General features: G+C 41.5%; 1 protein-coding gene across 2 annotated transcripts in view; it reads left to right on the forward strand.

Annotated features, from left to right (window-relative positions):
- The window catches only part of SYT17 (synaptotagmin 17), a 90,207-nt gene that overhangs the window by 40,815 nt on the left and 25,450 nt on the right, over positions 1-23,942 (forward strand). For both annotated transcript variants that reach the window (XM_043974765.1, XM_043974771.1), the window contains exons 6-7: positions 3,465-3,585; positions 7,952-8,107. In XM_043974765.1, the coding sequence (XP_043830700.1) occupies positions 3,465-3,585; positions 7,952-8,107 (277 nt within the window). The remainder of the gene's footprint in view (positions 1-3,464; positions 3,586-7,951; positions 8,108-23,942) is intronic.

The following is a 23,942-nucleotide window of genomic DNA, read 5'->3' on the forward strand; positions in this document are numbered from 1 at the left end:
ATAGAATTCAATTTCTTCAATGTTAAATCAAGCACGTTGATTGAATTACACATTCCCCCCTTTGCCTTCCTTCCCTTGCTTCCCTCTCACCCTCTTTCCACAAATTGCATCTCAAGATGAAACCTGGTTAAATTTTTAAAAAGGAGACTTGCTATCAGTGTGATTTATGAGCCCTTGAGGGACAAAATTTGCTGTGGCTTACAAGTGTAGCCAATGCCTCCTTGAGGCTGCGGAAGAATCCAGTGACACTTCTCTCCTGGAAATGAGCTATTTTTCAGGGATACTTTCTGGGAAAAGTGGCATCTTCTGATCTCATCTCTGGTTGTAGTAGCTGTGAGATTATCCAAGGATCTTGGGGAAGCTGAGGTGAGAGAAGGAAGCCTTGGAATTCACCTCATCTTCATGCCGTCAATGGCATTTAAAACTTCCGAGACTGGGTGTGTGTGGGTTGGAGGGGCAAATGGTCGGGGATGAGATGGAAAAGAACTTTGAGAAGCCAACGGCTTTGGGAAAAGCCTGCTGATTTAAAGCACAGCTGTCTCCCCTCAGCATAGCTTTCTTCTGTGCTGTACTGTGCGAACCCACTGATGGCCCTTCCAGACACAGGATGTTATTATCTGCTGAGTGGAAAAGGAAACCATTTCTTCTTTTTGCTATTAGAATCAAAGGGGTGACTTGGTGGTCTCCAGGGTGTGATCAGTGTATTTATGTATTTCCAGCCTCTGAGGTCACTGTTTCTGCTGAGGGAATGTTGGAAAACTGTTCTATGATTTTCTTTTTCCCTTATGAAGAAATACCTTTACATTTGTTAGTTCAGCAAACATGCATTAAGTGCCTGTGGATACTAAGCACTGTGCCAGAGTGGGGACAGAACAAGAATTTAAGTGCTTGCTATGTGCTAGAGATAATGCTAAGCACTTTACAAATATTATCTCATTTGATCTTCATTCACAACAACCCTGGGAAGCAGGTGCTATTGTTATCTCCATTTTATAGTTGAAGAAACTGAGGCAGTTGGAGATTAAGTGACTTGCCCAGGGTTGAGCAGTTATTAAATGTCTCAGGCTGCATGTGAACCTGACTTGTAGCCCAGTGCTTTTCTCTCACCTAGCTGTGAGACAAAAGAAAACCAAAAGAGTTCCTGACCTCAGGGAGCTTACGTCCTAGGGGAAACAACATGTATGAAGATAAGTCCATAAAGTAAAATACAAATTAATTTTGGGAGGGGAAAGCACCAACAGCTTGAGGAGGGGGATTTGCAAGAGAAACCTTGTGTACCAGGTGGCATTAGAGCTGAACCTTGAAAGAAGCTGAGGATTCTAAGATGGCAGATGAGGAGTGAGTGCATTCCAGGCATGAAGGACAGGCTATGCAAAAGCACGGAGATGGGAGATGAAATGTCTTGTGTGAGGCACAGAAACTTGGCCAGTTTGGGATCCTGAAGAGTGTGTGAAGAGAAATAGTGTGTCATAAGACTGGAAAGGAAGTCTAGAGCTAGATAATAAAGGGTTTTAAATACCAAACAGCTAACTTTATATGTTATCCTAGAGAATACAGAGAGCCGCTGAAGTTTCTTAAGCAAGATAGTGGCATGGTCAGATAGGTTAGAAACATCATTTTGGCATCTGTGCAGTGGGTGAATCATAGAGGGATGAGACTGGAGGCAGGGAAACCAAGACCAAGTTCTCTTTTGGTGTCCCATCAAGGAACTTTGCCATCAGGTGCATTTCAGGGAGAAGCTGTGTCTGTGGCACTTGATCCTTTAAATTTTTCCCATTTGATTTTGGTAGATCACTTGAGGTTTGTGGGCCTTAGTTTTCTTGTCTATAAAATTGCCCGGGGGGGGGGACCATTTGTGCCTACCTATCTCCTTTATAGGACTGATATGTCAAATAAGAGAATGGATGTGGAAGCATCATGTAGAAGTTGGGTGTGTGACAGGCATTGCTGAGGGAGGACAAGATATCTGACTTTGAATATTTGAGATTAGACTTGTTCTGTTTTTCCTCAGAAGACAGAACCAGTAGCAATGGGTGGAAATTGCAAAGAAGCAAATGTCCAATTGGGGTCATGGAAAACTCCTCAGCAGATGGATAACCAAAAGGCTATGCCTCAGAAGGTAGAGGAGGTCTTCAAGAAGAGGTTGAATGATTGTCTTTTCATGTAACTGGGGAAATTTTTTGTAATTACAAAAAGAAATCCCCACTGTAAGGTACCAAACAAGCAATTTTAACATTAATTTTAATAAAATCTTGAGTTCCAAACTTTCTTTCTCCCTCACTTCTCCCCTCCATGGGACAGTAAGAAAATTTATATAGGTTTTACATGTTCAATCATGCAAAACATATTATCTTAAGTCATGCTGTGAAAGAAGACACCGATCCAAAAGGGGAAAAACATAAGAAAAATACAGAAAGTGAAAAATAATATTCTTACATCTACATTCAGTTCTTTCTCTGGAGGTTGATAGCATTTTTTCATCAAGAGTCCTTTGGAGTTGTCTTGGATCATTGTGTTCATGATAATTGTTAAGTCATGCAAAGTTCTTCGTTATTATGTACATTATTATGGTATACACTTTTCTCCTTGTTTTGATCACTTCATTTTGCATCAGTTCATATAAGTCTTTTCAGGTTTTTCTGAAATCTTCCTGCTCATAATTTCTTATAGCACAGTAATATTCCATCACCATCATATACTACAACTTGTTCAGCCATTCCCCAATTGATGGACATCCCTTCAATTTCCAATTCTTTACCACCACAAAAAGGGCTGCTATAAATAAAGGACAAATAGGTCCTTTCCCCTTTTCTTTGATCTCTTTGGGAGACAGACCTAGTAGTGGTATTGCTGGGTCAAAGGGTATGCACAGTCCTTTTTTACATAGTTCCAAATTGCTCTCCAGAATGGTTGCTTCAGTTTACAACTCCACCAGCAGTTCATTAGTGTCCCAGCTTTCCCATATACTCTCCAACATTTAATATTTTCTGTCATATTAGCCAAGGGGATTTCTTTTTTGTTGTGGCTTGGATTAAATGACCACTGCTATTCAAAATTCAGTGATTCTCTGATGCCTCTTAGGCCTGTTAGGAGGATCCAGTGAGAGAGAATGAAGTAGAAAGAGTTCAGAATTTGGAGTGTGAATCCTACTTCTGTATTTTACTATCTGTGTGACCTTAGGCAAATCACATAACCCTTCAAGTTCTTGATTCATATCTATAAAATGAGTAGGTTGAACTAGATGACCGAAGTTCCCTTCCAGCTCTAAATATGTGATCCATCATAACAATGTAAGACATATTTACAGTTTCTCTTCTTCCAGGATAAATATAGTATTGTTGTAGTTGGGAGAGGGGATTCTTTTGGTTCTATAAAATGTGTGTGAGATTGTTGGCTTATCCGCTTTGTGGACCACCATTGTGTGGCCACCAATTTAAAGTCCTTAATCTCTTCTTTCTCCACAGAATGAAGTGGAGCTGGGAGAGCTGCTGCTGTCATTGAATTATCTCCCAAGTGCTGGAAGATTGAATGTTGATGTGATAAGAGCCAAGCAGCTTCTCCAGACAGACATGAGCCAAGGCTCAGGTAAAGAGAAGTCCAATGACAAAGGGTAGAGGTTTCCTCAGGTGATGAGAGCACCTGGGAGTAGGAGGCAATAGGCCCAAGTTTTCCCTGGTTGGTCAAGAAGGATTTTTTTTGTTTGTTTCGGGGCCATGGGGGTTAAGTGACTTGCTCAGGGTCACCTAGCTAGTAAGTACCTGGGGCTGGATTTGAACTCAGGAAGCTGAGTCTTCCTGATTCCAGGCTTTGTACTTTATCCACTGTGTCACCTAGCTGCCATCTGCATAGTACATCTATATAGAGGGAAGGGATAGAATTTGCAACTCAAAATTAAAAAAAAACAACAATTTCCTTTAATTCTATGATCCTTACCAACAATCCCTTAGGTAAGGCACATGAGTTTTATCTCCATTTTTACAGTTTTGCAAACTGAGGCTCAGAAAGGCTAAGTCACATATGGAATCATAGATTTAGAGTTCCAAGGGGCTTTAGAGGTGATCTAGGCCAATCTCTTCCCTCTTTTGATGAGGAAACTGAGACCCAGAAGACTAAATTGCTTGCCTAAAGTCAGACAGGTGGCAAGTAACAGAGCTGGGATTCAAATCCAGGGCCAATGACTTAAAATCCATTATTCTTCCCACAGCACCTCTCTGGGAATAAGAATTAATGCCACTTAAATTTAAATCTGTTTCTTCTACCCTTAAATCCACAGCTCTTTCTGCTATGCCAAATAACCTAAGGACATCTTCTGAGCTCAGTATTCAAAACCTGAGAATTAATATTCCCCCTCCTTATTTGTCAAAAATAAGCCTACTTTTAGATTTATATTTTATAATATTTATTCTTTTAAAAAATCATAGCAGAGATTATACTTTAGAACATCCTTTAAAGTTTGAATGGAGATTTAACCTACTTTCATTTTATCAGGAAATGGCTTTTTCTATGAGAATAGAAATGGTATAATCAGGGTAGCCATCCCTTGCAAAGCACTCATGGCATTGACTCTTCAGGAAAAAGTGGTGATGCCCAAACTGGTCTTTGTCTTTCATACTGGTTTTAATGTAGTTAGCTGCTGGATGGGACAGTGGATAGAGAGCTGGGGCTTTCGTCAGCAAGACCTGAGTTCAAATTTAGCTTCAAATACTTATTAGCTGTGTGACCCAGGGCAAGTCACTTCTCTCTGCTTCAGTTTCCTCACCTGAAAAAATGGGGATGACCTTCCAGGGTTGTCGTGAGTATCAAATGAAGTAATATTTGTAAAGGGGTTAGCATAGTGCCTTGTACATAGTGGAATATATATGAGTGCTTTTTTCCTTCACTTCCATTCCCCTAAAGAAAGTGGAGTAGTGGAAATAGCATTAAGAGCTCACTATTTAATAAAGAATTCTAGATTTAGAGTCAAAGGATCTCCATTTAAATCCCATTTCTGTTGCTTACTTATCCCTGTGAGCTTGATCAGTCATTGTATCTTTCTCAGCCTCAGTTTCTTCATCTGTAAAATGGGTGTGAGTGGCTGAACTCAATGATGTCTTAAGCTCTCTCCCAGTTCTAACCTTATAATAGAGGGTGGGCCAAAAGTCATGAAGGGATCTGATGTTTTAATAACTTTTTCAAAAGTACTTTCTTTATTTTATATATATATATGTATATATGTGTGTATAAATATATATATATATATATAATTTCCTATATACTATATATGATGCCATGGCATTATAGATCAAAAACAAAAAATAAAGGAGTTATTAAATATTGAAACCCCTTTGTGATTTTTGGCCAACACTGTACAACCCTGTTGGAGTAGGTATTATCTTCCTCTCAAGCTGAGGGCTTAAATATTTTACCTTGGGCTGTTAATGAGTTGTTTCAGTCATGTCTGACTCTTTGTGACCACATTTGGGGTTTTCTTGGCAAAGATATTGCAGTGGTTTGCCATTTTCTTTTCTAGCTCATTTTTTACAGATGAGGAAACTGAGGAAAACAGGGTTAAGTGACTGACCCAGGGTCACACAGCTAGTAAGTGTCTGAGAACCAGATTTGAACTCATTCGGATGAATCTGATTCCAAGCCCAGTGCTCTATCCACTGCAATACTTAGCTACCCTCTTGGTCTGGATAACAGCTAGTAAGTGCCTCAGGGAGATTTTGAACCTGAGTCAGGTTACAAAAGCAAATGGATTTGGAGTTGGATGGGACCTTAAAGGTACATGAATAAAACACCTTCATTTTACAGATGAGAAAACCCAGGGTAACACGGCCAGTACATATCTGAGGGGAGATTTGAACTCACATCTTCCTGGCTTCAAATCCAACATACTAACTATCATATCATGCTTCCTCATAAAAAGCACTGTCTGGAGATTCTTGTTCTGGCTTTTTACTAACTTTGGGCAAGTCATTTCACTTCAGTGGAGGCAGGTTTTCTTATCTGTAAAATGGGGGTAATACCTGCTCTACCTACTTCACACAGAGCTGTAAGGGTCAAATGAGATAACGGGCTTGATCAGAACTAATCTTCCCTCCAAAACTTACTCTTCCTTCTAGTCTCCCTATATCTGTGGATGGTACCACTATCATCCCAGCTTCTCATCCTTCAAAAACTCAGTTATCTTGGAATTTTCACTCTCCTTTACTTCCTTTTTTCAATCCAATCAGTTATCACTCTTGTCAATTCTCCCTCTGTAATATATCTCTTATCAGTCTTTCTTGTCTCCTTTCCCCACCACCACTCCAATTGGGTCCCTCTTTACCTCTCAAGGGCAATTTTAATAACTTAGGTTTTATGATGTTAGGCTCTTCCTTTTTCTCTCTTCAACCCATCTCTTTTACACAGCTACCCAAGTAACCTTCCTAAAGCACAGGTCTGTCTACTAATTCCCTTACTCAAAAACCATCAGGGGCTCCCTATTGATTGCTTCAAGGATAAAATGCAGGCTCCTTAGCCTGGCATTTAAGATCCTGCATAGTCTAACTTCAACCCACTTTTCTAGCCTTATTTCATACTGCTGCTCATTGTTAGAGAGGCGGGCTAGGTAGTAGATAGAGAGCCAGATTAAAGTCTTGTTTCTGACACAGACTGGCTGAGTGACCCTGGGCAAGTCACTTAACTACAGTTATCCCTTCCACATCAAAGCAGTTAGCCATGATCTGAAAAATTCTTGTAAAAATTTTTGACCCTCCCTTCATACCAGAGAAGAAGTCTGAATTACTATGGCATTAAAAGATAAAATATGTTCATACTGTACAATTCAATACATATATTTTATGCATTTCTGAGTTTCTAAACTTTTTCTGTGTCATCTGCTGGCCTTTGGGTGCCGCCTGCTACTTCTACAAAATTCCCCCTAAATCCCCATTTAATTTCTTATGTTGACTCAAGCTATATTAAAATTGTGATGGGGAAAGTCACGATGTAGAAGGGATCCATATTCATGGGGGCAGCTAGGTAGCACAGTGGATAAAGCACTGGGCCTGGATTCAGGAGGGCCTGAGTTCAAATCCAGCCTCAGACACTTGACACTTACTAGCTGTGTGATCCTGGGCAAGTCACTTAACCCTCATTGCCCCACAAACAAACAAACAAACAAAAAGAATGGAGGGATCCATATTCAGTGCAACAGGCAAACTCTCCAAGACCATCAATTGCAGATAAAGCCCTGACCTCCGTCAGTAGAATGAGTTTCTCATTTGGGAGTTATGTATGTTGTATTTCCACTGAAATATTTCCTAGGGTTGATATGCCCCCTCCTGCCTCTATATTCTCACAAGCCATTTTTGGCTCCTTCAGGGTATTCCCTTTCCATTTCTACCTATCTGAATCCTGTTTTCCCCACAAGGCCCAGCTTATGCCCTTGGCAGAAGAGCCTGAATTGGGAGTCACGAGTCTTAGGTTCCAGTCCTGGTTCTGCCATTAGTTGACTTCATGATGTTGGGAAGAGGGTGGGGAGGGTGGGGAGGGTGGGGAGGAGGAACATTTATTAGGCATCTATTAAGCACGGGGCTTAGAATCAGGAAGACTCAGCTTCATGAGTTCAAATCTGACCTCAGACACTTAGCAGCTGTGTGATCCTGGGCATGTCACTTCTCCTTGTTGGCCTCAGTTTCCTCATGTGTAGAATGATCTGGAGAGGGAAATGGCAAACCCCTCTAGTATCTCTGCTGAGAAAATCCCCAATGGTGTCACGAAGAGTCGGACATGACTGAGCAACAAAATTATTTTGGGAAGAGGGTGGGGAAAGGAGGGAGGAAGAGCATTTATTAAGCAGCTGTTATTAAGCACTACTGTGCAATGATTACATCTGGCAATTCACTCCCCCTCTCTTTTCCTAGAGGATCTCCAAGCCTCCCTGTGGCTCTGACATTCTGTGTCTGCTCTGTACCTCTCTCCCCAGACCCCTTTGTGAAGGTCCAGCTGGTACACGGACTCAAACTGGTGAAGACCAAGAAGACTTCCTTTATGAGAGGGACAATTGATCCCTTCTACAATGAGTCTTTCAGTTTCAAGGTCCCACAGGAAGAACTTGAAAATGCTAGCCTCGTATTTACAGGTAGGTGGCCTCATCTCAGAGCCTCTCCTGGGTCCCCATTTTCACCTTTGCCCTTGCTCAGGGTCAGCGTCTTCAGAGGGCAGCCAGCTTCTAACTTGGAGAAGATCGTAAGATCATAGCTTCTGAACTGGGAGGAGACCTCAGGAGCTCTCTAGCCCAACCTACCCATTTTACAGATGAGGAAAACTGAGGCCCAGAATGGTTTAGTGAATTGCCTGAGGATACACAGATAGTGAGCATCTGAGATGAGATTTGAACTCAGTACTCCTGAGTCCAGAGTAAATGGTTTTTTCTTTCTACTATACCATGTGTGATACAACTTGGTGTATAAGGACCCACTGTCCCTATGATGTGGTAGAGCAGCCTCACAAACCCTGACCTGCTTCACTACCCAGGGAAGAGTCGTTCCAGCACACCTTATCATTTTCACATGCTGCTACAACTTATATAGAAAACCATCATAAAATATTGATGTAGTTAGAATCAAACAACTAAGACAATGGGGAGAAAAGGCCTGGATTTGATGTGGAAGAGACCTTAGAAGTTGCCTAATCCAACCTCCTCCTTTTACAGATAAGGGCAACCACGAGGTCCAGAGACTTGCCCAAGGTCACTGAGTGACAGAGGCATGGCACGATCAGAACTCGGGTCCGATGATTCCTGGTTCTGGACCCTTTCCACTGAGCCATGATATCTTAGCTCTTCCACCATATCTTGGTTGTGTGACCTTGGACAAGTCATTTAACCTCTGAGGGTCTCAGTTTTCTCATCCGTATAATGGCCCTACCTCACAGAGTTATTGTGAGAATCAAGAGGACAATGCATGTAACAATGTGTGAGCCATTATGAATGCAAGATGCTTCTGCTGTTGTTACTACTTACCTGTGGAAGTATGGGCATGCCCTCAGCCCCAGGATACCCTTCTAAAAATCCAGGGTCAGTTTGTCAGACTCCAATGCCTCTAACTTACTATCTTGTGCCTATATTAAAGCCATGTTGCTCAAGCAGAGGTAGCTAGGTGATGCAGTGGATAGAGTGCTGGGCCTGGAGTCAGAAAGACTTGAGTTCAAATTCAGCCTCAGATACTTACTAGCTGTGTGACCCTGGGCAAGTCACCTGACCTCTGCTTGCCTGAGTTTCCTCTACTGTAAAATGGGATAATAATAATAGCACCTCTTTCCCAGGGTTGTTGCAAGGATCAAACGAATTAATATTTGTAAAATTCTTAGCACAGTGTCTGGCTATGTAGTAAGTACTTAATAAATGCCTATTTCCTTCCTTCTAAATGGGGTCAAGCTTGAAAAGGAACTAAGCCAAGACACCAGGCCTACCCACTGTTTATTTGTCTTAATAAGCTTCTTTTAAATATATATTTATACTTTAAATGATCTTACTGAAGATGGTGCTTCAACAGTAGTGCTTATAATATATGTTGTGGGGGCAGCTAGGTGGTGCTGCAGTGGATAAAGCACCAACCCTGGATTCAGGAGAACCTGAGTTCAAATCTAATCTCAGACACTTGACACTTACTAGCTGTGTGACCCTGGGCAAGTCACTTAAGCCTCATTGCCTGTCTTGTTCCCTTCCATGACCTTCATATGTTCATCCATGCCATTTTTTAGAAAAATAAATCTGAAAGAAATCCTAAGGCAACAGGGACCTTTTCAGATTAACTTGATCAGTTAATTGACTGACTAACAGCTGCCAGCCCAGGGCCTACCTTAATAAGATCTTAATTTATAAAAAAATTTGTTTGGATATTGTTTATTTTTACATCACCCCCATTTCCAAATATATCCTACATATCAAGTCCTCTCTTGTAACAAAATACAAAAAGAAATTTAAGAAAAAAACAATTCAACAAAACTAACAAACTCCCATTTCCAAATATAGTCTACTCATCAAGTCATCTCTTATAAAAGAATTTTTTTAAAAAGTTTTTTTAAAAAAATAAAGCAATTCAACAAAACTAGCCAACTCTTCAACTGCATTTGATAGTAATTGCAATTTTCCATACCCATAGTCCCCTACTTTTCTAATGCAGGAAGGTACATTTTTTTTCATATAGCCTTTTGGGGTTTCTTTTTGGGGGGTTGTTTTGTCATTATAATGGCACAGTGTTTTGGCTTTTGTTGTTGTTACTGTATTTTCCATTTATATCACTGTAGAGATTGTATATATATTGTTTACCTGGTTCTGCTTGCTCCATACTGCATCAGTTCATATAAATCTTTCCATACTTCTTTTAATTAATCCTTCAAATCCATTGTCTCTTATAGAATAATAAGAGTCCCTTACATTCGTTCTTACTATTTGTCTGGCCCTTCCCTAGTCTGTGGGCCAGATAAGATCATAAAGCTTTCGGATGACTAGTTCATTGATTGAGACTCCTGAGGGGGCAAATAGAGAAGCAACATGGAAAACTTATCATCATCATCCTTGGCACTGATATAATGCTTTAAAGTTTGCCACGCCTTTCCTATGCATTTTCTCACTAGAGTCTCAGAACAATCCCATATGACATGAATACAGTTGAAGCTGGAACTCAAACCCATAAACATTCTGACTCTTAGGCCAGTGCTTCTCCATTGGTGAATGGAAAGGACCTGGAAAGCAAGTAAAACTTTTTTGTTCTGTGAGCACGATTGCATCTCTCAAGATGCTTATTTATTGCATAGTGGATAGAATCCTGGACTTTAGGAAGACATGAGTTTATATCTCCTCTCTCTCTCTCTCTCTCTCTCTCTCTCTCTCTCTCTCTCTCTCTCTCTCTCTCTCTCTCTTTCTCCTCTCTCTCTCTCTCGCTCTGTGACCATGGGTTAGTTGGTCACTGGATCTCTCTTGGCCTAATGTTTCACATCTGTAAAATGAGAATAATGACGATATCTGTGGTACCTACCGATGTTACAGAATACTTGTAAAGCTCAAAACTAAAAGCTTTGCAAACTGTAAATCATTATATAAATATCAGGTATTATTTTATGTACTGGTTATCCTCTGTGCCTACCACCCAAGAGGTCTTTAGCTAATTGATGAACCAGTCAGCCAAAAACATTTAAGTTCCTATTGCTGCAGGCCCTGGACCATACAGATTAAGGTAAGAAGAGGTCCCTGATGTAGGAAAACTTTCAGATGAAGACAGAAAGCACCCGTATGAGTAAATCTAAAAAGGATATGAGGATGACAGGATGAAACATTGAAAAGTTATAGGGACTAAATACACGGAAAAATAGACATATAAATAATCAGCAAAGGGCTAAGTACAAATTGTAAGTAGAGGGGAAATGTTTAATATCTCTGAGTCTCAGTAAAATGTAAAATTAAAGGGGTTAGGCTAGGTGATCTCTGGGATACCTTCTAACTCAGAATCTTACGAACCCATTATGAATTAAGGCTATTGAGTATTTAAATAGAGAGATGATAAATGAAACTAGGGTAGAGTGACAAGGGCTTTGACCCAGGATTTCACTTGTATTCCTTTAGCAGTTTAGAAACAATTGAGTTACTAGTTTAGTTTTTAACAGAGTACCTAGTTAGACAGAAAAATTAGCCAAAATAGGGATGCTCCTAGAACAGGAATTCTTTTCTTTTCTTTTTTTTTTTTTTTTGGTGTGGCAATTGGGGTTAAGTGACTTGCCCAGGGTCACACAGCTAGTACGTGTTAAGTATCTGAGGCCGGATTTGAACTTGGGTCCTCCTGAATCCATGGCCGGTGCTCTATTTACTGCACCACCTAGCTGCCCCTAGAGCAGGATTTCTTAATCTGAGATGCATCAACTGATTTTAAAAAATATTTCATTTGTATCCCATATATTTTATTTTTGCATTTAAAATCATTATTGGGTCCATAGGGTTCACTGGACTGCCAAAGAGGGTAAGGATGTACAAAAAGATTATGAACTCCTTTGGAGCTTCCTAGCCAATACTATTTCTGGGCCCCAGGTGAGCTCCTCTCTGCCTGGGCCTGGCTCAACCCTGGTGACCTCTCTAGAAGGGACATCACCTTAACTGTGTTGCCTTTTTCTGTCCACATTCTCCCCTTATTCCATCCACACTAGGTGATGTGAACTTTTTTTTTAGTACAAGAAACCTCCTTTAAGAAAGCAGGATTGGGGGCAGCTAGGTGATGCAGTGGATAAAGCACCAACCTTGGATTCAGGAGTACCTGAGTTCAAATCCGGCCTCAGACACTTTACACTTACTAGCTGTGTGACCCTGGGCAAGTCACTTAACCCGCATGGCCCCGAAAAGAAAAAGAAAAAGAGAAGGCAGGGTTTCGGGATCTCCTATGATGACTGATAGGGAAGCTTCTCAGGCCCCTGAGAAAAAGTTAGTATATTATAGATATGGGGTATGGTCTGGGAAAAATTGTGTGAATTGGTGGGTATATGGGAAAATCTACATCACTACTGGACCCAAACCCACAGAATTCTGGGGCTTTTCATTCTTAAATAACAGAAACAGCTCCCATCCCAAATGCTGAAACCTGACCCATTATCTTGTTTCCAAACATTTCATCACAGAAGTGAGGTTGAGCAGCAATTTAAATTTTTGCACAGATTCCTTGGTAAAAGGCTGTAATTAAGCTCTGGTTGATATTCCTGGCTTTCTGAACATTTCCTTTCATGTGTGAAAAAGATTCCTTTTCCTGTAATTTTCAGTCAGGTGATTTCTATAGCTCGAGTCAAAAGAAGGGAGGGAGGGGAAGAAAAATTAAACACCAAAAAAATCAAACTCTCAGCCCAAAAGCCATGAGGGAAATTCTGCGAAGCTTTATTGTATCAAAAGAAATTGAAGGGAGGGATTGAGGCTGCTGGCTTATTACTGGTAAGTAGGTAAAAAAAAAAAAAGAATGAAATTTGAGTTAATTAGAGACAAAATCATCCAGAGGAAATGCCTAGCAATGAATGTGACTGTCACACAGTAGAATTACTTCAATGTCTGAACCCATTCTGAGCACATGATTTGATTTCTAGACCTGAATATTCTCCCTTCTCAACCTTTCTGGGCCTCAGTTTCTTCATCTTCAAAATAATTCCTTGACCACACGAATGAGATAATAAATGTAAAATAATCAGTGGACAATTTGAGTGCCTATAAGTGCCAGACACCATATTTGGTTCTGGGTTTACAAAGACAAAAATTAACCCATCTGTACTCAAGGAATCCATGTTCTTTCATTTGACTGGAGGAGAGAACCTTTGTGTAGATAATTCTAACAAAATAAATACAAGGTAATTAGAGGGTGCCAAAGAGGTCACTAGCAGCTGGGGGAATCCAGAAAGGCTTCATGTAGAAGGTGATGTTTGACCTGAGCCAGAATGAAAGTAGGAGATTTTAAGAGGTGGTGGTGAGAAGCGTGTGCATTCTAGGCATGGGGGATCTTGGGTAAAGACACTGGGGCTGGATACAGAGTGTTCTGTGTGAGGGACGGTAAGAAGACCAAATAGGTCAGTCTGCAAAGAGTTTATAAAGGTCAGGTCCAATGCAGGCTGCTCTGGTGATTCAGTTTGGGGATTGGAATGACATGAGATATTCACAGATCATCTAATAGCTAACAAAGGGAAATTTACTTAGCCATGGTGTGGAAAGGATATTCGGCAAGGCTACAGCATTGAATCAGTTGGTCAAAGCTTCCTTGACTCAGCATTCACCATGGTGACCAAGGGAACAGCTTCTGACTGTTCAGGCTTTTGTATTTAGACCACCCATGTCAGGAATTCAAGCCTTGATGCTTTGGGAACTTCATCTTGAGGGTGGTTTTCATACCTTTTAAAGTTCAAACCTAGTCTGTCTTATCTAACATGGAGTAGGGCCTTAGAAAAAGTCAGCCCGACCTCCCTGACAGGACCCTAGTAGACACTGTCTCTTCCACAGAAGGGGCATATACATAAGGCTGGAAAGATAGGTTGGAGACAGATTATGAAAGGCTTTATATGCCAAACAGTATTTGATCCTAGAGCTAATTGGGCGCTCAATTACTGAATTATTTAAGCAGTAGAATGACATGGTCAGATGCATGATTTAGGAATGCCAATTTGGCAGCTATGTGGAGGGTGGATTGGAATGGGGAGAGACTTGGGGCATGGTAGGAGGCTTTTTCTTTTCTTTTTTTTTGAATATTTTTTAACATTCATTTAAAAAAATTTTGAATTCTGAATTCTCTCCCTCTTCTTCAGTGAGAAGGCAAGCAATGTGACATAAATTATACATGTGAAATTATGCAAAACACATTTCCACATTAGCCGTGTTGCAAACAACCAAATAAGACAACAAGAAAAATTAAGTGAAAAAAGTATGCTTCAATCTGCACTCAGACTTCATCAGTTCTTTCACTGGAGGTGGAGAGCACCTTTTATCATGAGTTCTTTGGAATGGTCCTGAATCATTGTCTTGATTAGAGTAGTTGAATCTTTTATAATTGATCATCATTACAATATTGCTATCACTGAAACATTGTGTGATGATCAGCCATGATTGACTTGTCTCTTCTCAGCAATACAATGATCCAAGACAATTCCAAAAGACTCATGATGGAAAATGCTCTCCACATCCAGAAAAAGAACTATGGAATCTGAATGCAGATTGAGCCATACTATTTTCATTTTTTTAGTTTTTTTTTCTTTCTTGACATTTTTCCCTTTTGTTCTGATTCTTCTTTTACAACATGACTGATGTGGAAATATGTTTAACATGATTGTGCATATATACAAAAACAATATTGCTGTTACTGTGTCCAATATTCTCCTGGTTCTGCTCAGTTCACTAGTAAAAGTGGCTTTTTTAATAATGCAGGTGAGAGTTGATGAAGACCTACCTGAACAGAGGTGTAAGTAAGACTATGTAAGTAGAGAGAAGGGGATGGACACAAGAGATATCACAGGGGTAGGAATGATATGAAATTTGACAATTGCTTGGACATATGGAGTAAGGAGGAGTGAGAAGTCAAGGATGACGCTGAAATTGCAAAGCTGGGTGACCAGAAAGATGGTGGCACCATTAAAAGAAACTCAGAAGTGGGAAAAGACAGTGAGCTCTGATCTAGACATTTTAAACTTGAGATGCCTCTGGGAATTTGATCTGAAATAACCAACAGGCAGTTGATGAAGGAGGATAGGAACTCGGAGATATACAGCTCTGGGAACCATCTGTATAGAGATGATAATTAAGCCCATGGGAGCTTTCAAGATCCCCAAGAGAGAGAATGCAGAGAGAGAAGATAGGTGGGGGCTTATGACAGGTTGGGGGTACACCTGCAGTTAGGGGCTGGGATATTAATGATGACCACCAGGCAGAGGAGACGGAGAAAACACAGTCAGGAAGGCCCCATTACTTTGCATTTCAACAAGAGTCTGCATCAATCTCTCTGGACCTCATAGGTTTCTCAGCCTTAGTGGGGTATTCAGAGGTCTCTCAGGCATCTGTAGTGGGAGCAAGGAAGGCCACTCGCTCTGTTTCCTATTATGACTTGGCCTTCTGCCGCAGCAGAACTAAATTGGCTAATTAGATTTGCTGGTGAGACAAGATACAAAAACAAGAAAGAAGCAAGGTGGCTACATCGAAGGAAGGAGGAAGGGAATGAGGAGGAGGCCAGTTGCAGCAGCATCTGCAGCAACATAGTCTGGAAGGGAGGCACATGGGCTGAGTGGGGCAGGAAGGGAGAGAGGGTGCCCTGGATGGGCACTGTAGCTGTAGCCTGAATAAAACATGGAAGAAGAGAGCAGGGGGAAAGAGGAATGTGGAAGAAGAGAGTGGGTGGGCTGGAGCACCATCCATGGTCTGGCAGGGAGGCATAGGGGAGAAGTAGTTCCTGGAGAGAGGAAGACATGAGTATTGAGTGGGGAAAGGAAGGGAGAAGAGGCGGAGAATGGGGCACTAGCAACAGCTGTGACCTGAGAGGAAAATATTGTATAGTGGTTCATTGCAGCAAGACGAAGAGGAGGGAGGTATGAAGGTTGAGTGAGACAGGGAGGAAAGTAGTGTAAAGAATTAATTGTTATTTGGGGTTTTTATGCCTCAGCGCGCACTGGCCTGGGGCTCCGCAAACCGCACGGTGCTCCACCCACTGGTTGTAGCCGTTGCCTACATGGGCCTGGCAAAATTATAATGATTGGAAGCCTAGTGAGGGCAGTCATGTGACTGTCTGAGCAGCCATCCCATTGGCTGGGGCTGTGTGGGGAGTTTCTAGGTTTGGGGGAGGAGAATTGGGCATTCGAGGTGGTGATGACGTGAGGTGCCAGAGCCCTGGCAACGGCTACAACCAGTGGGTGGAGCACCGTTCTGTTTGTGGAGCCCCAGGCCAGTGTGCACTGTGGCATAAAAACCTCAAATAACAATTAATTCTTTACAGTAGGCAGTATATAGACAGAAGCTGTGACTTTGGAAGAAGTCAACAGGAGTTGAGTAGGTGGGAGCCACAGAGGTTGAGTTGGGCCATGGAACCGACTTGGAGCTTTCCTTCTTAAGGTGAGAATGTAAAGAATTTCTAGGATTCAAGATTAAAAAAAAAGAATGATACCCAAGCCTAGTATATTGCAGAGGAATAAACATTCATTGGGAAGAAAGAGTTATTTCTTCTTGTTTTCACATGATGTTAGAGGAGTTTTTGGAGCTGTGGGTGAAGATCCTAGGTATGAAGGAGCAATGTCAGCCCCAGCCTGTCCTTCACCTCTCTCCCCAAGCTCCATCAGGATATCCTTATGGTCTTGTCTTTCCCATTCCCTTAACATTCTCAAATCGGCTTCGGTTTGACAAACATTTTATATGTACTCTGCTGTAGGGAGAAGAAGAGAGATATGTTGCCAATTCTGTTATTCTGGAGTCCAATGGAGAAAAGAAGTGTATGCAGATAAGATATAAGGGAGACTGAACAATAAACGCATAGGACTCAGCAAAGTGCTTTGAGAGATTTGTGGACAAATAATTCAATTTCATGGGAAGTATAGAGCTCAGAGGAGGCTTTGGGAAGAAAATGGTATCTGAGTTGAGCCTTGGAAATAAAGGAAGGAATTTACTAGACTGAGGCAGGTATAGAGGTATGTGTTGTATCTGTGTGTACGTGTGCATGCATGTAAAGTTCAGGGAAAAGCCATGAGCAAAACTCTGGATTTTGGAGAGGTTAAAGCCAGTGAATAGAGAGATCAGTTTGGCTGAATCAAGTACCATGGGATAACACTGGAATGGTAGTCTTGGAGCCATATTGTGCAGGACTTGAATGGCAACAGGGACAAGGAGCCACTGACGTTTTTTGAGTAAAGAGGTGGCATCATAATAGCAATAAGTATATTAGGAAGTTTTTTAGGCAGTGGTCTGGAGTATGAAATGTTTGAAAAGGGTAAATAGATGGGCAACAGGAGACAGTTTGTGGACCATTAAAACTGTTTCGGGGAGAGGAGATGAGGGCCTGAACTAGAATGATTGCCGTCAATTAGAAAGGAAGAGATGGATGCAATAAATATCATGGAAGATTTGATATTTGGCAACTAAGTGGAATGTGGGGAGGTGAGGGACCCGGAATATGAATCTGAGGGTTCAAGGTTGAATAACTGGGATGCTAGTGGTGCCATCAACAAAAATAAAGAAGTTATCAGGGAAATGATAAATTAAGTTTTGGACATATTGAGTTTGAAGTATTAGTGTCGATCAGCAAGCATTTATTAAGCATTTAATATCTGCCAGGCATTATGGTAAGTGCTGAAGATACAAAGAAAGGCAAAAATTTGGTTTCTGTTCTTAAGGAACTCACATTCTAATGGGAGACAGAAGGTACAAATAACTCTATACATATGAGATATAGACAGTAGAAAGTAATCTTATATGAGAGGCATTAGCAGCAGAGAGAATCAGGAAAGTTGAGCTGAGTCTTGAAGGAAACCAGGGAGGCCAGGAGGAGCAGATAAGGAGAGAGGGCATGCCTAGCATGCGCTGCTGAAATGGCATGACATTGGAAGATACAGCATCGTGGCATTGTTCTTGTTCATCCTTTATTTTCAAAGAGGACCAATGACATCATAGGATGATGACTTGCTCATGAATTGCATCTATTTATTTATTTGTTTGTTTATTTATTTTGGTGGGGCAATTGGGGTTAAGTGACTTGCCCGGGGTCACACAGCTAGTAAGTGTCAAGTGTCTGAGACCAGATTTGAACTTAGGTCCTCCTGAATCCAAGGCCAGAGCTCTATCCACTGCACCACCTAGCTGGCTTGTGAATTGGATTTAAATGAGGCAGAGCTGCCCAAAGTCTCCAGTCGTCGAAGTTCAGTGGCCTGAGATGCAGTGATGACCTTGATGTCTTCAATGTCTTCTCAAGCTCTAATTTCTCCATTGTCAATCAATTTTAACCAAAGAAACATTTATTAAGCACCTATGATGTGTCAGGAACTGTGTGGAGAGACAAAGAAAGGTGAAAGGTCATACTCTGCAGGAGCTCACAATCTACTGGGAAAAATGTTTTCATAAGGACGAAAATGTCTAAATATGAATGACCATTTTTTGCAGTGCCTAGGAAGTTGTGTCTCTAAATATAGCTCCTCGGTCTTCTTCAGAGGTCTGAGGACTATAGAGGATTGGGGAAGAGGCAGGAGGATGCTCTAGAAGTCCCTTGTCTTGACTGGAGACATGGAACCTCCTTGCATCTGAATTTAACACAGGGCCATATAAGGGCTCCCTGCAGGCACTACAGTTTCACCTAATTTCTGACCTCATGGAAGCTTGCCCAAGAAGCCCTTCTCATCTTCCAATCAGATTTCCATTCTCAATATCAGGTTGGGTTGGGGTAAAGGTGTCCTTCCCACCTCTCTACTTGAGTCTTGTGCTTTCCTTCTTCATCAGCACCCCCTACAGAAGAGCCTGTAGTGTTTACTCTCAGTGGTACCTTGGGCCCCCTGTGCTTCTTTGGGGACATTTGGGTGGGGTTATTAAAATGATCTGGAGCTGCTCTCCTTGACACCAAGTGTGTTCAATCCAAGGGCAAAACAAAAGTCAGGATGGCTGGCGATGGCCTGAGATGCAGTAGATTGTATGGGAAGAACAGTAAGAAGGTCATTGTGGCTAGATCTTTGAGTAGGTTGAGGGGAATGAAAAGGTCCTTCTATTTTTTCTAATACTTTGACTTCCCTGGAGGGTGCCAGGTTATGGACAGAGGGAGGATCTGGGAGTGACACTGGCAGGTGTTCACACTTTAGAACTTATGCCAAAATGTTCCACCTCCAAGATCTTGAACTTGCAATCAAGCAACCAACATTTATTAGGTAAGAAGAATATGAACTCTTCTTGGTATTGGGTGGGGGGTTAGGGATGGCCTTAGAGAAGGAACAGTCAGCACTGAAGAGGGTGTCTTCAGGAAATATCCAGAAATTGTGGAGTTCTAGATGATGGAGAGCGATTTAGAAGATGATCCTATAGTCCTAATGGGAAGGGTGGGGTTAAAGTAGACCAGGAATTGGAGAAGAATTAGACTGGGCTGGATAGGAATGAGAATGTGGGAAGAGATAGCTATAGAGAAGGGATTTTTGCTCAAGCAGATGAAGACTACTCTAAAAGACAGGGATGAGGGGGAAATCAGTTCACCTTTTTAGACCATAGCTTATTCACCTATGTAATGAGGAGGTTGAATGGGCTGATTTTGGAGGCCCCTTCCAGATGGGAATCCCATCTGGGTCAGGTGACCAGTAAAGGCTCCTTAGAATTTAATGATTTCAAATGTGTGCTAATGTAAGAAGCATAAGGGGCCTTCGGAAGGGTTGGGGTCCAGGGAAGGATGTGCTTTAATGCCTCAAAATACTAGTAAGGAATTGCATGAATTTGGTCCCTTTCCATGAGTATGATGACCAGGCAAATAGATGGTTGCCCATCTATTTATCCCTTCCAAACCTTGACCCCTGCATGAATGTGGTCTTTTTTTTCTTATGTTGCCACCTGCAGCAGAGTACAATAGGGAGAGGGGCAGTGTGGTTCCCTTGCAAAAGCAGGTTCTAAAGTAGCAAGCAAAAGACCTCGGTTCCAATAATGACTCTACTGCTTAATTCCTACATGTGACCCTGGGTGAGTCATTTCTCTCTGGCTTTTTGTTCCATCAGTTGTGAAAATGAGGGCATTGAAGTAGACCCATTTCTGAGGGCTCTTCCCTCTCTAAATCCCGTGACCCATCACTATAGTGTTAAAAACCCCTGGAAAGATGTTTGCTGGCCACAAAACCCCTGGGATTTGTGGCAACCAATACCTTGCCAGAGATCATTATATCCAAACAGGAATTCATGACCATTTAGTCCAGCCCCCTCATTTTCCAGGTAGAGAACTGAAACCCAGAGAGGTTAAATGATTTGTCTTGGGTTACCCGGGGAGAATGCAGCAGACCCAGCTTCAAACTCAATTCCACTCACCCCCACCATCCCCAAACTATACCATGCTGATTAAGCAGAAGGAGGCCACCCAGGAGAAAAGACCAGATCAGAGATAGAATGTTGGAGAGCTTAAGTCCCCAGGGACCCTCAAACCTGTTCTCCAAGTGGCTCTGGGTAGCAACCAGAAGCTTTAAGAGGTGGGAAGCATCCATTTTAACAGATGCTTTGGGTGAAAATTGGCAACACTTGAATTTTGGGTGAGCCCCAGCCAACTGACTGCAGCTTCTCTCAGGGCTTTTCCTTCCATCTGAATGTCTGATTAAAGATTTCAATGGATTTGAACCAAAGGATGTTCAGGGCAGGTTTCCTCCTGGGAGATGCAGGTGGAAAGTTAAGGATTTGTTAAATACGTGCCCCGTAGCCAGTATTTAAATGGAAAAAGAAATAGAAGCCCAAGACACAGCCTTTGAATTCTGGCTAAAGGGGAAACAGCCTTTGGATGGAGCTGCCCACGTCACCACTTGTTATACAGTTGGTTCCAGATAAAGGCCGCAGCTGAGATGTCATCAGTTTGGAACAAAACAATTGCCTGAAAGCATCTTCTCTTTGCTTCTGGCTGTCATCCTGCCAGACTTGACTTTACACAAGCAAGGCAGCTGATATTCATGGCCCAGAAGGCTTAATCCTTAAAATACTGGGGCCTAGTTGTTGCCAACTCAATAAAATTCAGGTCTATAGAAAACCCCTAAATGGGATCTGGGCCCTTCTTTTAGCCAAGATAGTATATAGCCAATTTGCATGGCATGTAGTTTTTGGTGAAAGTTCAAGAAATATATTATTTACTGGTTTAGAAACAACAACAGCACATGAGCTGCATGAGTGGAATAATTGTATCTGTTCTCTCTTCATTCTTATGGTGGGATCACCAAAATAATAATAATAATAACAACAACAACAACTAGCATTTATGTAGCACTTTAAGCTTTGCGAAGCACTTTGCAAAAAATCTCATTTTATCCTCGCAATCTTCATTTTACAAATGAAGAAACTAAACTGAGAGGTTAAGGGATTTGCCCAGGGTCACAAGCTAGTAAGTGTCTGAGGATGGATTTGAATTCAGGTCTTGCTGACCCCAAGTCTAGCACTCTCTCCATTGTATCACCCAGAACTGGAAAGAATCCCAGTTGAACCTTCTCATTTTACAGATGAGGAAATAGAGACTCATGAAGGTTAAGTCACTTGACCAAGATAATGTAAGGGAGTAAATAGCAGAAACAGGATTTGAGCTCGATTAGTGCTTTCTACTATGCAGAACCTTGCGGCCTCATGACCTTTATTTGTTAACATGCCCTTGGTCAATTCCCGGAAATTAGGTCTGGGACATTGCTCTAGCTATTTTCATTAGAATCTGGAGTTATTTAGCTCAGGTCATTTTACTCATAGACTAAGACCTGAGCATTTCAATGATGGGTTTTTACTGGAAACCTATTTTGGGAGGAGGGGGAATGAATGTCAGGCAATCAGTCAACAAGCATTTATTATGTCTTTATGGAATTTTGTGAACAGATTGGGCTAATACCCCACAATTTTCCATTTTGATTTTGACGTCCTCTGCATTGATATGGATAGGTCTATTCAAACTCGTATAACAGCAAAATAAAAGTATTAGTAAAGTCTCACTGGGGTCAGATCCTCTAGAAATCCAGAATTCCTCCTCTGGAGGAATTGGGCTCTAGAAACAGGCTATACTTTGTGTCTGACCCTAAAACATGCCATCAGAGGGGGTGGGGTGGGGGAGAGGTTAAAATACATATTAGCCACTTTGGAAGAGAAAGAAAGTTAATAAATACAGAACCAGGAATTGAGGGAGGAACCTGGAACTTGGAATTGGAAGGGAAAGAAAGTTAATAATATGGAACCTAGAATTGAGGGAGGAAAAAGTGGGGAGTTCCTTGGGTTTGGGGCAGGGACATAGGATAGAGGGTTTGTAAATTGACTATGAATGTAATACTCAGATTTTTTTTCTTCTAAAGAATCAATTGAGGGGCAGCTAGGTGGCACAGTGGATAAGCATTGGCTCTGGATTCAGGAGGACCTGAGTTCAAATCCAGCCTCAGACACTTGACACATACTAGCTGTGTGACTCTGGGCAAGTCACTTAACCCTCATTGCCCTGCCCGTGCGCCGCCCCCCCCCCCCCAAATCAATGGAACACTAGTGATTGTGTGATCTTGGTCAGGTCATGTGACTTCTTTGAGCTACTGTCTTCTTAACTGAGAAAGGAAGATTATTCCAATTGAAGTGGAGAGACAGTGTGATCAAATAGGAAAGAGACAGGCCTTGGAATCAGAAATACCTGGATTTAAGTCTAGTCTCTGGCACCTACTGGCTGTGATTGCATGGGCAAATCACTTAACTAGCAACTCTGTGAGATTGTATATGTATATGTAAATGTATATGTATATGTATATGTATGTGTATGTGTATGTGTATGTGTATGTGTATATGCATACATTATAATATGTATTTTTATATATACATATATATACACACATATATTTATAACAGAGGACTTGTTCATTTGCATTGTAGATAGAATTTTCTCTGAGAAGTTTCCTCTGCTGAAGAAATCATCACATCACAGATCTAATGCCTCCCTAAGCCCCTCAAAACCCGAAAATAAGGTTGTTTTCTGGAAAATGTCTTAAAATACTATAGACATTTGAGTTATTATTTTGGCCTAGTAGAACGTGAACTCCTTGAGGACAGGAACAATTTTGTTCATATCTTTTCATGTCCAGCACCTAGTGCAATGGGGTGTATGGGGTGTTTCAGAAGGACTAGCGCTTCCAGTGTGAGGGCTACTCATCCACATTTAGGGTCTACTTGATTCACCCAACTCTCGCCTGTGGCTCCAAGAACCTCTAGAATGCACAGTGGCCATACCCTAGTAAAAGCATCTTAGTAGATGGGCTTAACCGGTTTGAGGGTAACTGAGAGGCCTCAAACCCATCGGTGAGTTAGGGGAATGTCTACCCCAAGCTTTTGAAGACTTCCCCTGGTGGAATGGGCAGATGGGAACAATTTGTTCCAGTGGCCACCACGCAGCTGAAGTAGGAGCTGTGGAGTAATTAGAACTTGATCAGACATTGAAGGTGCCAAGATCATCCACTGGCCATCCCGGCTATTGCCAGTCATCCCGACTTTCGTCCTACCACTGAGAAAGAGAAACTGTGCAATTCTGCCTCATTTAAATCCTACTTACATGCAAGTCAAGTCAGGACGTCGCTTGTGATGTCATTGATCTTCTTCAAAAAGGAAAGATGAATAACAACCTAACACAATATCTTGTCCTGAGAAGGTCCTTAATTCATGGCTCAGCTTTTTAAAAATTTTTTTATTTTTTAAATTTTCATTTATTTATTTATTTATTTATTTTTAGTGAGGCAATTGGGGTTAAGTGACTTGCCCAGGGTCACACAGCTAGTAAG

This window comes from Dromiciops gliroides, chromosome 1 (genome assembly GCF_019393635.1).
Source record: "Dromiciops gliroides isolate mDroGli1 chromosome 1, mDroGli1.pri, whole genome shotgun sequence".
NCBI classification, from domain to species: Eukaryota; Metazoa; Chordata; class Mammalia; order Microbiotheria; family Microbiotheriidae; genus Dromiciops; species Dromiciops gliroides.